Source organism: Eufriesea mexicana, unplaced genomic scaffold, assembly GCF_001483705.2.
Source record: "Eufriesea mexicana isolate 0111107269 unplaced genomic scaffold, ASM148370v2 scaffold2119, whole genome shotgun sequence".
NCBI lineage: Eukaryota > Metazoa > Arthropoda > Insecta > Hymenoptera > Apidae > Eufriesea > Eufriesea mexicana.
In genome coordinates, this window is record NW_016910196.1 from 1221599 (window position 1) to 1237578 (window position 15980).

At 48.3% G+C, this 15980-nt stretch overlaps 2 protein-coding genes across 4 annotated transcripts in view; one reads left to right on the top strand and one right to left on the bottom strand.

Moving 5' to 3' along the window:
- The window catches only part of LOC108549651 (protein pangolin, isoforms A/H/I/S), a 259130-nt gene extending 253488 nt beyond the window's left edge, over positions 1-5642 (top strand). For 2 of the 3 annotated variants that reach the window (XM_017903145.1, XM_017903146.1), the window contains exon 10: positions 2747-5642. In XM_017903145.1, coding sequence (XP_017758634.1) covers positions 2747-3203 — 457 coding nt within the window. In that variant the 3' untranslated portion in view covers positions 3204-5642. The remainder of the gene's footprint in view (positions 1-2746) is intronic. The other variant, XM_017903147.1, reaches the window with a different exon arrangement.
- Positions 5643-9648: 4006 nt separating this feature from the next.
- LOC108549597 (uncharacterized) lies at positions 9649-15001 on the bottom strand. Its single transcript, XM_017903067.1, is given in 2 exon segments — positions 9649-9945; positions 9947-15001. Coding segments are annotated over 2 exon segments (5352 nt in total).
- Between the last annotated feature and the right edge of the window lie 979 nt (positions 15002-15980).

Here is a 15980-nt window from a genome sequence, read left to right on the forward strand (position 1 = left end):
TTACTCTCTGTTTACAACAAACATTCTTTTTGTTTACTGTTATGTTGTTCGGTTCGGAACGTTTGGCTATAGAGAAGTATACAATATACGTATAATATACATATTATATGTATATATATTACTTATATTTATTATAAATCTGATTTTAATGGCATGGCAGTTCGTGTACGGTAATTATTACGACGATTAATGTGTTGGTAACGGATATGTTGGATCTTCTTTTCTTTTTTTTTTTTTTCATTTTTTCTCTTTTCGATTTTATTTGTTACCAAGTTCGTAAAACATGGTTCCGTTTCATTCCAACTTTTGATCTTGTTCTTTTTTTTTTTCTCGAACTATTTTTGTCTCTTTTTTACCTTTTTGGCGTTTTCTGTTACTCTATATGTTACTTTTAGTTCTCATCTGTTGGTTTCTTGTAATGTCGTAAGATATAACTGTTGCATTATAAGTAATCGTGCAATGGCCGCGCGCGGTGTGTTTCGACTCGAGACGCCGCCGTCTGTGCGCCCGGTTCAGTGGAACTGGACGTTCGGTGATCAGACCAAGTCTCGAGGAAGCTCGTAGCAGCGCTCGTACGATCTCGAGGTTCGATTGATCGCATTTTCAAAAGTTCCATCGCGCGGTCTCTTTCGCTTCGTAGAGGCTTGAACGAGTTTCGACATCGATTCGCGCTACCGCGTCCAGCTGCTGGCTATTTGGATGGCAAAAACCGCGGAGTCGCCTCTGACAGATTTGGATCCGAGGTACACGCATATTTTCCACGAAGGATCAACCGTTTAAAATTGGAAAAAATTCGAACAAACCATGAAAAAGAGAACAGATTCGAAAAATTCGTCTTCGGAACTTTTAATTTCGTCGAATTTTTCGCCAAATTTGTCAGAAAAATAGGCAAAGGGTTAAGCACCCACTGCGACACATGCGCGTGTGTCGCTGGGTCTCGAGATCTTCGACGTATTTTTTTTTTTTTTTTTTTTTCCTCTTTTTTTTTTTTTTTATCGACGGCTCGCTACATGCTTCAGCTCTTTTTCAGATGGTCTTTGAAACAATAGGCTGAAGCGAGCACGGAGAGAAGATAGAAGAAACGTATAGAAAGAATAGCCAAAGACGCATAAGTGGGGGGGGTTCATTTTGTAGCGGCCTCGAGCGATCGATTACTTTCGAACGAGCTATAGCAAATCCTTTGTCCGCGAAAAGTTGACAAACGTCGAATCGAGTCGATCGGTCTTATCTTTTCTTTTTTTTTTCTTACGATCGCGAGCAGCTGGACGACCGGTGCGAATCGATGAGGATCGAAGTACGCAGAGATTCGATCTGACGCTTTTTGAATCCAGACGTGCCTGCGAACAGTTGACGTCCTGCCCCGAATAACCGTGATATATTTTCTTCACGTACCGAACACACGAGAGAAAAGAAAAAAGAAAAAAAAAAAAAGAAAAGAAACGATTAACTGGCTAAGAGATGAATAATGAGAGCCAATGGCAGAGCGATAGATGTCTCGACTGCGATGCAGTTAGCACACGAGGTCGGTCGGGCTCACTTTTCGGGAACTTTGCAGTAGCAAAAATCGTACAGAGATGTACATGTCCTTTCTCGTTTCGCGTTTCGATTCAACGAAGGAAGAAAGATTTCTCGCGGTCGAGAAGCGCAGTACGATCGGTTGTCGTCTCTCTTTTTTCTTTCTGTTCGTTTCCATTTTTCATTTCCGTTCATTTTCTTCCATGCAAGTCGGGCAAACGAGAAAAAGCAAAGAAAAGGATTAAAAAAAGGAAAAAAAGAAAAAAGAAATAGAAGAAAAAAGAAAAAAGATTTTGCCGTGATCGATCGAGAAAGACAGAAAGAGAGCGTGCCACTTCGCTGATGAAAGTTCCAAGTTCCACGTAACATTGATCGCATTGATTCACGCGGGCACTTTCGCGACTTTCTTCGTCTAGAGAGAAAAGAAATAAAGTAAAGAAAAGAGAAAAAGAAACGAAGGAAAAACGGGAAAAAATTCGTAGACTGTCCCGCGGGCCTTTTTCGCAGCGTGATTCCGCGATCGTTTTCCGGAAGACGCGATACGAAACATCGTTAAACGCTGCTCGGGACACGTAGTTCTCGCCTGCGGATCAAAACTGCGTCTGCACCTATCCAACAACCCCACCCGCCCACCCTTATGCCCATTATGAACTTTTTGAGCATGGCATTTGCAGCGAGTGATTCCGTGTCGAAGAATAAGATACCAAGACTAGCCGCGCAGAGATCTGACCAATCGTTCGTTCGCGATCAACGGACTTGTCTCGTTTCTTAACACGTTCGTTAACCAATTCCACCGTTCGTCACAGACTCGGAAAACTCGTAGATCCGACACTCGATCAAAGACTCGGCAACGAGCGTGTTAACGAAGGCTTTCGCGATATTCGATCGGAAAATCGCGAGAAACAAAGGAAAAGTGCACCGATCTCTGAAACGAAGATGTCTGCGCGGTTAGTTCTGCTACGACCACGAGTGACCGCATGTTCTTTTAGTTGGTATAATACTTCTGGATGTAACCTTCCACGGGTAGCTTCGAACGTCGCTTCTGTACCCTATGACGTTTCATAGCTAATGATTCGTGATGATTGCGACGAATTTAAAAATGAAAAAGATACGAGAAGGGATGAAACGGAAGCAACGTTCGAGGTCCCTAGACTTTACGTAACCACACTCCACCACCTAACCCTAAAGCTCCCGGAGCGTTAAAAGCTAATCTCGGACCGCTTGTTCGCAGACGTAAGAAGAAATGTATCAGATACATGGGGGAGGGAGGAGACGGCGACGGCGAAGCGGACGGCGAAGGCGAGGACGATCATTCGGAGGACAACCTCGGCAGCGTGGGGGAGGCAGGCACTCCCGAGGAGGACGAGTCCCTGAGCAGTCCCGGGGGTTTGTCCGCGTTGTCTAGTCTGGCTAGCCCGTCACTGGTGTTACCGTCGCCCTCGAGCCTGGCCAGCCCGTGTCCCTGTCCTCTGACGCCCCCGGTGCCGCCTCCGCCCCTGTCCAACCCGACCAGCCAGCCGCACAATCAGCCGGTGCAACCGCCGCCGCCGCACCGTAACCCGGTCGGCACCAATCCCCACGATATCAACAATCCCCTTAGCGTGAACCAACTGACCGGACAGTGTATAAAGAGTGAAGTGGTGTCGGCGCCGTCGGGCACGTCTAACCCGGCGATCAGTGTTACGTAGCCCCGGCCGGAACCACATGACAAGGCTGTTGCTGCCACCGCGTGTGTCGTCAACAGGGTCCGTGTACGTGTTGAACAGACGAGGTGCTGGACGATAGGAACGGTTACTGTCGCGATCCGGGCGAGCACGGGCACGCAGGGAGCGGCGGGGTGCTACTGGCTCTTGTTGTTGTCGTTCTTCGTTGGGATCCTCGAGGGTTGGAAGTGCGGGCTGAGAGTGGAGCAGGAGGATGGTACCACGATGGAGGAGGAAACAGAGGTTTGTAGTCGGACCGAGGGAGCGGGAGGTTCGAGGTGGTCGTCGGAAGGGAAGACCGCGAGAAGAGACGGAAGAGGATCGTCTTCGACAGTGGAAGGTGGCTTCAATCGGCGACAGGAGGGAGGAAGCTGAGGAAATTTGCTGGTTCCTCGGGTAATCGTGTCCAGCCTCGAGATGTTCGTTCGCCCGGGGCAAACCCAGTGTCCGGAGTCGACGTGAATTGAGGGAACTGGGGTAGAAGGACGTTATCGCGTGTAACGAACGAAAGAGTGAACGAATATATGTACGGACAAAGCGAACAAACGAATGAGAAACGAGGAAAGCGGATGAGAATACGATGCAGAAATACTCAGGACCAAGTGTCTGGCTGTAGTCACCCACTCGAGAGAGCAAGATTGCCAGTTCGTGTGTCGGAGAACGCGAGAGGGAGAGAGTCAGTCGTGGATGATAGGATTGCGTGTACCTATGAATGCGAGTATCCGTGTGTGTGTGTGTGTATGAGGGAGAGAGAGAAAGGGAGAGAGTGAAAGGGTGAGATATGGGTGAAAGGCGCATACAGGGTGACGATAAAAGTGCGCGTGACACAGCTTGTAGTCCTTGTTACGTTGTGATGCCAATGACTGAGAGGTCATGTTCCTGTGCCAGGTACTATATTCTATAAAGTAATTATACCGCAGACGTATAACTAAAGGTAAAACGAGCAAGCAAGAACGAACGAACGAAAGGATGAAGAAAATGCGATGTATACGTGTGCGAGAGAATGAAAGACGACGTAAGGATGACGAGAAGCAGAAGAAGAAGCGAGCAAGAGAGACGATGCGTCCGAACGCGAGAGAGAACGAGACGATTTCTCGTCGTTCATTTTATTCGACCTCACGGTGTCAAAATACCTATTCTTCTGTACGTAATTTGTTATTTTTTTAAAAGTCTATACACACACACACTGTGCGATTGATTAGCGTGTAAGGTCTCTTTTCTCTTCTTTTTGTAACCGCGAAACCGCTCACTTAGGCCCCCTTGTTTCGTCCATCTTCACCGTTACACCCCCTCGTCCCATTTCTCGCGGTTTTCAGCGGAATCGCGACAGCGTGACGCGATTGACAGTTGAGCAAACCGAACCTATCCCATCCCATCTCATCTTACCTCCATCGCGTAATAATAACCAGCCATCTAGATCAAATCTCAGGAATCTTATCCGAACTCGACGACCGGACCACGATTTCTCCATCGTGAACGATCCCCTTCGATTTTCGACCACGTTCCTCTCGCGTTAGTGTCAATATCCAGGGACAAGAAGCGAAATGGAGAAGACTGGAGGAACGCGCGCGAGCACGCGCCACCCCCGCGCATTCGAACTGTATCGACCAAGACAATAACGACGAGACTGTTCTGGCGTCGAACGCGCGATCCAGAGCTTCCATTAAAACGTGTCCAAAGGGTAGACGTGTGCTCGACTCTGTTCCTCTTCGTCGATCGTTCACGATCGAGGCTCCAGCCGGGTGGAGACAAGTACAGCGAACGCGTTGCATTATTTATCGAGCGTCGTCCCGATCGAGCGAAGATCGTTTCTTCGCGCGTTCGCTTCTTCCCTTGATTCGTTGCTCTCGCTCCTTTCCCGTCCTTGCTTTTCATTTTCCTCCTTTTTATTTTTTCGTTTCCACTTTTTCTTTCCTTTTTCTTTCCCTTCTGCGTATTCGTTCTCCGATTTTCCCGCGCCACGTGTCGCGTCGCGTCCACGAAGAACGGAAGAGCTAATCGAGTTTGTCCCCGCGACGTCCCTCGATTTGGGATCGATGAAATGAAGATCAACGAAGATCAATGGAATTTTATTTTTTCTTTTTGCGTTCGTTTAATTGTCTTTTATTTTCTTGATTTTTTGCAAAGAACGGAAGTCGACGATCCCCAGTCGAGGGACAAAAGAGAGTCACCTGTCGAGCGACACTCTCTCCCCCGAAATCTTTTGAGCGTGTTTATAGCGGAAATTTGGAAACTCGTCGATATTATTTGGTGATTGTGATTATGGCGTGACTAAATGTCTGTTCACACGGATGGTTGGAGTTACCCCTGTGCTCCTTCCGTCCTATTGTAATAACGCGTTGTTTTACGTGTAATTAAGCGGCAATACCGTTGTTGTTGTATAGCGGAATGATTAAAAGAGAAGGGAGAAATATTTTTAGTCGATCGTGCGCTCGCTATTTTTTCTTTTTTTTTTCTTTTACGTTTTATTATTATGATTCTCTTCCTTTCTTTTATTAGTCGCGCTTCTGCGTTCTCTTTGAATTCTTGTTACCGTGGAACAAATGCGCGAAGCGAGTCGAGGATTTCGCGTACGACTGCGAGTATATCACGACGTTCCGTTTGTATCTTTCATTTTGTTATTTCTTCGTTATCTCCTTTTCGCATTGTAATCGAGATTCGCAGACGGTGATGATTATTCGCGGAGTGCGCAGAGGAAATAGGCTGATCGTTGCGTAATTTCCAGTTTTACATTGCTAATTTTCACGCGATTTCTTTTAATACCTTTTTCCTCGTACGTTCGACGCGTCGATCGCGAATAATCGCTTTAATTTGCGAATTAAAGATCGTTTTTTTTCCGTTTAACTTGGCGATCGACGCGTTGAACGCGGATTTATTCCGTTCGGTCGAGTCTCGATTACGTCGATCGCCATTCGATTCCGCGAAATTGTTCTCATGAAAGGCCGTTGCGAAACGCTTCTTTCCTTTGCATCGCGTACGCGTCCTGCGTGAATCCTCGATGCAATCTCTTCCCGCCGAGGGGGCCTGGAACAGAGGTGAAGGAAATCAGAGGAGGAGGAGGAGCAGAGCGAAGAAGGAAACGAAGAATCGAAGCACGCGCTGGATAAGAGAAAAATGTCAACCCCCTCCTTCGAGCTATCGAACATTATTTTTCTTCCCCCTTTTTCTCGTGCGTTTTCATTAGCAGAGCAGCTCTTGTGTACATAAGATAGAGATACGTTTTTTTAAAGGTGCATTTGTTGCGTCGAATGGGAAAGTGCAATGGAGGACTGTGACGAAGAGGAATAGGAAGAAGAAGAAGAAGAAGAAGAAGAAGAAGAAGAGGAGGAGGAACAAGACGAAGAAAAAGAAGAAGTCGAAGGCGAAGGAAAATAGAAAAAGAGATGCGTTATGCCGCGATGTGGAAGTCACGCGAGCGTGTCGAAGGGAGAAAATAAGAAAAACAGAGGGAACGAGTGTGTATGTTTGTATGCATGTGTACGTGTGCGCGCGAAACGAAAAGAAACATTAAAGAAATGGTTTTTCCCTTCTTTCTTTTTCTCTCCCCACCTTTTTCCACTTTATTTCCCCCCCTTTTTTCCACGCGTTGTACCCCCTGCCCCCTTCTGTTTCCACGTTTCTTCTCGATAAAACCCGACTGAACTGAAGCGACCACGATGCCTGTGTAGCGAGAACGTGAGATAAAAGAAAAAGGAAAGCATGTAACACGCGTCAAACCGAACATTTAAACTGAACGTGCCATAACGACATCATGCCAATATTATCGATATAATACAATACTTTTTTACGATTACGATCCGTTTCGAACTCTCGAAGCCTCCTCTGTCAGTCGTGCCAGAATGGTTGTTGCGCGTTCACCACGGGTCTAAGCCTCTTGGTTCTTTTGCCGCGTTTTTACCTCGGCCACCGGTTCTTCTCTCCCTTCATTGCCTCGTTCCCTCTCGATCGGACGCCTCTGCACGCGATCCTCGCATTCTAGCGTCACGAATCCCGAAGGTTCTTCGAGATCCAGCCACGATCCGGCTACCGCGCTCGGACTAATAAACGCTTCCTAATAATCCCCAGGGTTGGTCCAAGGTTCATCACACTTGGACGAACCATCGCGAGACACGCGGCCTTCGTCGATGCTTCGATACATCCAGGGGGTACCATCGCGGTACCGTCGCGGTCATTTCTATTTACGTCTATTTACGGTCGCGATTCTCTTTGGTACTCGCGTTCGTTGGTCGGTGTCGTTTTGGAACGAACACCTGCAGTCGCAATCACGACTTGATACGATAGTCATCAGACCTGTCAATTTGTCGTAAATCAGTTTATTTTATCCAAACGAAGCATTGTGTTCCGATAACATCTCGACACCTGGTCAGCGAACGTCAAAGATCTCGACCGTGAATAACTTTGTCAAAGATACTCGTATCTTCTGCCGATCTTTCACGATTTTATCCGTAAATAGACCACCGATCTGTATAGGTGTTCGATACTGTCCCGAATTATTCTATCGAGGTATTACTTAAAGTAAAAAATTGAACCGCCGTCTCGAAGACTCTTCTTGTAAATCGTGTGTAAGACCAAGAGAATACAGAGGCGAGGGATAGAACAATGGGAATGGCGGCGGATCGAGGGCCGATCGAGCGGACGAGGCGTCAAACGAGCGAGTACGGGCAAGGACGACCAGCGGTTCACGGAACGAGCGCGAGAGAGGAAGAGAGATAGAGCGAGCGAGAAAAGGAGGACTACCGATTGTACTGACAGACGTTAGCCACAAAGAAAAGACTCGTTAAGCCGTGCGATGATGTATTATTCCGCGTGTGTGTATGTGCGTGTATGCGTGTGCGTGTTGGCCGAGCGCGTGCGTGTGTGCGTGAGACGTTGATGACTGCTGTGCGAGCCGAGTTGCGGGGGCAGAGATCGTACGAACGACGGTGCTCGGCTCTACGCCAGATAGACAAGCATTTAAACGCATTTCCTCGCACGTCGACGTTGCATCGAACAGAATAATCCTTGTATCGCGGTGGACGTGTCCACGAAATCGTCCTGACTAGCGTCCAAACGCTCGAGGACTCGCCGATTCGTTCTCCGTATACGATTCTTCGAAAAGACGAACCCTGAACGCGACGTATGAGATTCAAGATCGGCCACGATCTACGCGGTCGGAAGACGAGTCCTCCGGGAAACGCGTCGAGAGTCAGAACGATCTTTTACCGAGTCAGACCACCGAGCTATCGGTTATTCAAACATTCTGCCCGTGTAACTCGGCGTTAATTCACTTTGAGAGGAACGAGACGACGTCACGAGGGTCCGTCGTGGTCCCCACGAGTGGTCAGGGACGAGGAAGCTATTCTCACCGAGTGTGACGTTTCACCGTGAGAGATGAGGGCGATCCGAGAGGTTCCAAGTTCTCGTGGTTATGGAACAAAGTGATCGTCGACGAAAGCGATCGCAGACGTGTGGAATAGCTTCCGGGATCCGCTTGTAAACACGGCCTACAGACCGCGTGAGACGTCATACGAAGAGTCACTCGGGAACGCCCTGGCCGTGGCCGATTGGCGAACCGTGCTCTTGCTTTTCCTCGAGGATGGGAAAAGGAAGGTGGTTCCGGCGCGGTTAGGCTCGTCTCGCTTCAAGGAGTGCTTGTAACATATTGTAAAGTATCACCGACAGTTCTCAGCTGCGTTGTACAGTGTTTTCTAAGTATCTAGTTTATATAGCGTGTAATTGAAGAGGATACATTGTATTTACACTAAATAAGTGATCTGTATCAAATTCATTCTCGTATAGCCTGTACTCCTACTCATTGTAGATGCTAAAAGTGATTTGTGTCATAAAGAAACCTATAAATAAAATTAGCAATTTGAGAATGTTGTCGACCGCGTGGATTCATTGTCTGTTTCACCTACTGCTTGCCCGTTCTTTGCACCGAAATCAAAATGGCCGCCCGAGACGCAACTTCCGTTTCGAGCCAAGCTTACACGAGCAGAACCGCTTCAGGTCGTGGCTAGATTCCGCAGGGTTAGCTTGAACCACTGACCGATTTTCGGACAAAGAACGGCTTAACACGTAATACAGGGTACATTTTTGCTACGATTGTAGAGAGATTATCCATCGTGGAGTCGCGAAAGCGACGCGTCAGGTCGAATCAGGAGAGAGTAAGCGAAGAATGGATTGAAAGTTGAATAAAAAGTACTAGTCTTCTGAGAATGCTTGTTTTTCTTCAACAATTACGACCCACCTCAACGTTCTGCTATCGTTAATAGCTCCATTATTCGATTCGCTTCATCGTGGACTTCGTCAAACTCGAATTAATTAATCATAAATACCAAACGAACAACGTCACGCTCGAGAAACATACTGGAACTTTATTACGATATAACGTCGGGACCAATTTTTCGCTTCGGGCTGAAAACGATACAAAAATTAGGATCTTGCATTGTCATTGTATACACTTAGGCGGGCATCCGGTCTTCGCGTCGGAGAAGAAGTACAAACTCAACACGTTCACGGCGTTCAGAGTGTACACGTTCGGTGTCTTTAGGTTGCAATTCGTCACAAACACCGTGGCCATCTTCATTATACTCTCGCACTTCATGACACAGGCTGCCCCATCGAAACTGGGCCTGCCCTGGTCGTTCCTCGCGCAGGGATCGAACAAGTAAAACTTCCCGTAGTGTTGCATCACCGCGACCGCCATATTGGTCGTGTGCAGTATCCCGGCGCAGTTTGATCGGAAAATGTATAGTAGCTCTAAAGTCACCCACGATGAAGACGGTGAGTAATTCGCTGGGGGATAAATTCCTGTTCCCTGGGTGAGTAGCCCGAACGCTGTCCGAGTGCAGCAGGTCCCCGTATCTCAAAATGGCGTCGATTAGCTCGGGTGTCCAAGTAGAAGGCACGTGCAGAAGACCCACGACAATGGCTACAGCTGCGATCGCAGTGCTCTGGAAGCCTCTTCTGTCTGTACTCCAGATTCGATGATGCATGTGCAGAGTACCGCGAAGGACACTGAGCTCCTCGTCCACGATATTGTATTCCGTCACTGTCTCCACGTCCAGCGTAGTGTTCATCTTCATGAAGGTGATCGGAATCGGCGGAGCCGTGCAATCGAAGAAAGGTCTGAAGCCAGCGGGACAAGGCAAAGGTTCGATCATGGCAGTCCTGATGATAACCCTGCAGAGCTCGTAGCGACCATACTTCTCCTGCTCGTCGATGTTGGCGAACAGAACTTCGTAAAGAGGCTCTATGCAAGCGAACCACATGACGCAAGAGGTGCCATAGAAGTCGGGCAAGCCCTGATCGCTACGTGCATGAGGGTCGTACATGAAATAGACTCCCATATCCTTCCAGATGGCCACCGCGCCACGATCGGTCACCAGAATCCCTGCACGGTTGTTCTCGAAGAACAGAGGTACGCCCTGTTCGAGGAGGATCGGCGGCGGAGGTGGAGCTCGAATCCTCTGAGGTCTCCTGCTCCTGGTCCTCCTGCCCCTGGCTCGTCTTTGACCTCGTCCTTTCTTCTTCTTCTTCTTCTTGTCTTCTGGTTCTGGTGGGGGAATCGATACTATACCAGCTACCGTAGCTGACTCTATGTCGGCTGTGAGGATGTTAACTCCCACGTAGAACACTCTGATGATGTCCTTCGGTTTAACGCGGACTATCGTTGGCTTGGCCTTCTGCGTTTCCCTGTGAACGTTGGTACCAATCGCCAGAATCTCGTCCATCGTCTTCTTCGTCCAAGTAACCGGATTCTTCACCACGGACATCCCTAGAGCGACCACGCAATTGGCAGCTCCTTGCTTGTTCCGTAGCATCTCCGGGAAGATCTCGTCACCCTGGTGGTAACTACCCCTTAGAATCGCTCGAGCTTCGCCGTGAACTCTCCTATAGGCATTCAGAGGAGGCAGGTTCGAAGGACGAACGGCGGAACTGGGATCGAACTTCCATGGGGGAAGCTTGTTCCAATTGACTACGTCGATGGCGATCATTTCGTAGTCCCCTTCGCTTCCCAGGAAGTTCTGGAGGTATTCTATGAAAGTGTCAAGGTTGACAAAACGTAGCACTTTAGGTCTCACTAGCGTGGTCTCGTCTTTGGTGGTCGCCCAGTCGGGTATCAGAGCGTAATAGGCGCTATTGAACTTCCAAATGGCTATGTTCCTGTCCCTACCGACTGTCAATGCTCCCGATTTATATTTGGAAAAGAAGTTAGTAATCCCAGTCCTGAGATCTTGAACTTTCGGTGGCTTGGCAGTCAAGCTTCCAGCCTCGACGCAGTCGTTGATGCTCAAATTAATCCGACGAGTAGAAAGGAAGAACTCTGTCATGATTTCGTTGATCCTCGGAGTGACTCCTTCTCCGAGTCTCTCCACGCACTTGGAGTGCAATTTGTCCCCGGTGACTATGACCTGGTCGAGCACATCCTGCGTCCAGTACCTCGGCTCGTACACCTTCGCGAAGACGATGGCCATCACAGCAATGGCAGCGGCTTGGTTGTTCCGGTTGACCTTCTCGAACTTCATGTCCCCCATGCCAATCGTGCCATCGATGCTCCACACGCCGTCAGTCATCTTGGTGAAATGATACCACGGATTATCTCCGGAACTAGGCTTCGTCTGACGTTCCTCTTCAGCCACTCGCGTCTCGTAAGCGTTGTCTAAAGTGACAACGTCCAGGACATAGTCTTCGCCAGTGGCAACAGCCTGAATCGCTGCGGCCAATGACGGAATGTCGGTAAACCACATCACTGCAGCCGCGCCATCTTTGTCTCGAGGTTCTCCCCTGGAGTCCCTTCCTTTTGGATCCATCGTGAAGAACGCGTCGGCCTCTCTCCAAATGGGCATCATGATATTGTCCTGTCTGAATATACCCATTACGTTCGTCTCGAAGAAAGTTTCCAGCTGCGTTGCCAAGTCGGTCATCTTGCCGGTAGCCGTTTCTTCTTCCAGGCTGACGTATATCCGATTCACTCCAACAGCGAAATCCTCGCTGATTTCACTGGGAATAAGGTAAGTCCTTGGCGCCTCCTCTTCCGTCTCACCTCCTTCTGCGAGATTCTCCAGGTTGTCAGCGGTGATTTTGTCACCTATCTTGAGAATGTCATCGACCACTTCCCTGTACCACAAGTGGGGGTTGTAGAGCTTGGTCATTCCCAAAGTTGCCAAAGCGCTTCCAGCTTGTTGCTTGTCCCTGGTGTGTCTCTTGAACATCACCTCGTTAGCCTGGTTGAAGCTGCCCAATAAAATGGCGCCGGTATCCCCCATGTTGTGATAATTGTGCAGGTCAGGCTTCACCGGGACCTGCTTGTCCGCTTCGATTTCTTCCTCGGTCATCTCGGACCCAATCGAGACCACCTTCGTATTATGAATCGAGAATTCGTTTCCGGATTCTGGATCCTGACCAGCATTCGTCTCTATTATCTTCGCCAAGACGGACGGGTCCAAGGTTCTAATCACGCAGGCTGCGTTTAGTTCCTCCTCCTCCTCGATCGACCACAGACCCTCCTTGTTCCGGGGATGAGGATCGAAACAATAGTACACGTTCTGCGGGACCATTTCGTCCTTTTCCTTCACCTGTTCTTCCACTTTCCACACGGCTACGCTCATGTTCTTCACGCCCACGATACCGTATTGATGCTCTTCGAAGAACTGCTTCAGGGCTGCGTCCAGATTCGGAACGTCGCTACCAGCTGACGAAGTCAGGTCTCCGACGATCGTGCCTTCTTCTACGTCGATCTTCACTTTCCTGTTCTTGAAGTACAGGTTCTTCTTCAGGTTCGGCACGAAGAAGTATCGCTCGACATCCTCGCCCACTTCGAGCACTGGGTTACACCAGCTATAGTACGCGTCTCCTTCTCGAACCACGGTATCGACAGTCTCGCTGGTCCACTTTTGGGGTGCCGTCTCTTTGGCAGCGATCAGAGCCACCACTGGCATAGCCAGTCCCTGAATTCCTCGAGTCTCGTCTTCGAATTCTTCTTCGTCCTCGTTCGATATAGTACCCTGAAGAACCCACGTCTCGCCGGGTGATCCTGGCTGGAAATCGTGCCACGTCCTGGTCCCAGGAATGTCATCCACGATGGTAATGTGTCTGATGGTAAAACGATCATTCTTCTTCGCGTGTTCCATGTTCTTCAGGAATAAAGCACCCAAGGCGTCGGTGTTAGGGAACCTTATCACACAGCAGTTTCCCTTCTTTCGTTGCGAGTTCTCGGCCTTCGCGCCCTTCCCACCCTTCTCCTCTCGAATCCTCACGCCAATCATGTCACACTGACGGGGATCGAACATGTAGAAACAGTCATCCTGACTCCAGATCGCCACGGACATGGAGGACGACTCGATTACTCCTTCCGTGTTGACCAGGAAGAACTCTTCCAACGCTTGTCTCAAGTTCAGCACCGTTGGGATCTTAGAAGAGATCGTACCGGTGACTGTAATTAAATCCACGTCTATGGCTAGCTTCCTCCCCTCCACCTCGATTTCTATGTCGTTTAAATCAGGAGCAGTCATATTCCTCATCATCGGCTTGGCAGACTTCACATCGGCGTACACCGTGTCTCCCAGAGCCAGTATTTCGTCCAGTTTGGGCCTCAGCCAGGTCTTCACAGGGTGGACCTTCTTCATGGCGATAGCCATCACGCAGTTTGCCACGTTCTGCGCGCCTTTGCCTTTGTACATCTCGCTGTGCTCGTGGGTTAACCCGTGAAGGATCGCCATCTGTCCAGAAAGTTCCCTGAACGTCGATGGCACGTTCACGTGCATGTTCTCGTAGGTGTAACCGGTGTCAAAATTGTTCTGATCTACCAGTGGGTCAGTCGCGAAACGTTTGTCGATGCTGTAATTCGAAATGGTGATCGACAGAGGTTCTTTATGGATCTTGGCTGCCGTGACAGCCTTCAGCTTGTCTCCCTTCGGTACCGGTTTCGTGCAGTCCATTTTGTTCTCGTCGATGTCAACGGGGTTGATGGTCCTCAGGACGCTTTTGTCCACGGTCAGACGACTGCTACTCGGAATTCGGTCCACGTATCCGCGACCTACCTCGATCACCTTCAGCACCGTCACCTTGTCGATGCAATACCTGGAGTCGTACTTCTGGTCCATGCTCTTGAGGAAATGATCACGGATATCGTTGAGACATTTGAACCTCATGACACAGGCCACTCCGTCTGGATGATGAACGCCATCTTCGTCGCAGGGTGCCGGATCGAAGAACAGGAAGCCGATTTCAGGATGACGCCACATGGCCATCGAAGTTCCCTGTGCTGTGATCACTCCTGCGTCGTTACTCTCGAAGAATTTCTGCAGTCCATCGGCGAAATCTGGGCAGCCTACGGTTTCGCTGAACAAGTTTCCATAAATTCCCGTTTCTTCCACGCAAACTAGGACTTTGTAGGTAGAGATGTAGAATTCCGGATAGACCAGATTGGCCTTCATGTACTCGTTGTCCTTCACGTGATTCCTCATCACGCTGGTGCGAAACACCTTGTCGCCATACTCTAGTACTTGGTCCACGTATTCCTTTGCCCATTCTTTCGGTTCGAACAAGCGTCCATAGACTATAGCTACGATCGATGCCGGCGCAGCTTGACGGCCACGACTTCTGTACTTGAAATGGCCGTCTGTCATCGCGTACGAACCGCGTAGGATCGCGGAATTCGGTGTTAAAACACGGAATCGGTGCCATCGTTTGCCGAAATCGAATCGTTGCGGCCTTTTCTTCTTGGGAAGTGCGTCGCCTTCGCCGGAAGTGCCTGGACCGGTCACGACCCTCTTTTTCTCGGCTGCAGGACCCGCCATATTGTTTTTGTATATTTATTACAACGATTCTTCGAAAAACAGTTCTCTTTTTATTCAAAGGAACAAAATATTTGTAATTTAGTGAAATATCTAGATTTTAAGATAAATTTTGTTATACTTTACTTAACCAATTCGTGAATGGGTATCGAAGATGATGAACGACGAATACTTGCCTCTTGGAACTTCAAATATGATCGATTTTAATAAAAGTTTCGGAAAATCTTCATTTTTAGCGTATCAAGGAGAGTTAATAAACGTGAAAAATTTCCCGGAAAGTTTTACTTGAAAATTTTGTCTATACATGTCTGAAAGATGTCAAGGATCAGTGCGAGGAAGAACGTCGATGGGGGATGGAATGAAAATCGAAGTTAATATCGACACAACGACGTGAAATTGAATTTTTAATCGATGGGAGAGTTGCATAGGGAATAAAGAACCCAAGATTTACTGTTTCAGATGCTTTTATTATAAATTGCCTCGCTTACTGAACAATTCCGAGAATTCTTTCTTAAACAGAGCTAAACAGCGCGATCTACTTGTATAAAATTATTCGTATCTAAAATCAGACTTACCTGACGAATCGCCTTAAACCTCTCTCTCTCTCTCTCTCTCTCTTTCTCTCTCTCTCTCTCTCTCTCTCTCTCTCTCTCTCTCTCTCTCTCTCTCTCTCTCTCTCTCTCTCTCTCTCTCTCTCTCTCTCTCTCTCTCTCTCTCTCTCTCTCTCTCTCTCTCTCTCTCTATTAACAGACACGCAATGTACATATAGAAAAATATTTAATCGCAATATAGATGAGAACGCGGGAAGCCTTTCTAGTTAGATCTCGTATAGGAATTAGCAGGATCGAGTGTCCGCCTCGACGAAGAGTTTTACTGTCATCGATAAAACATTATTTACACGTGTTTACATACGTAAAAGGCCAAGAACAGATAATAAAACTTCGAACTTAGTTGTAATTAACGTTTTCCTTTCCTTTTTACC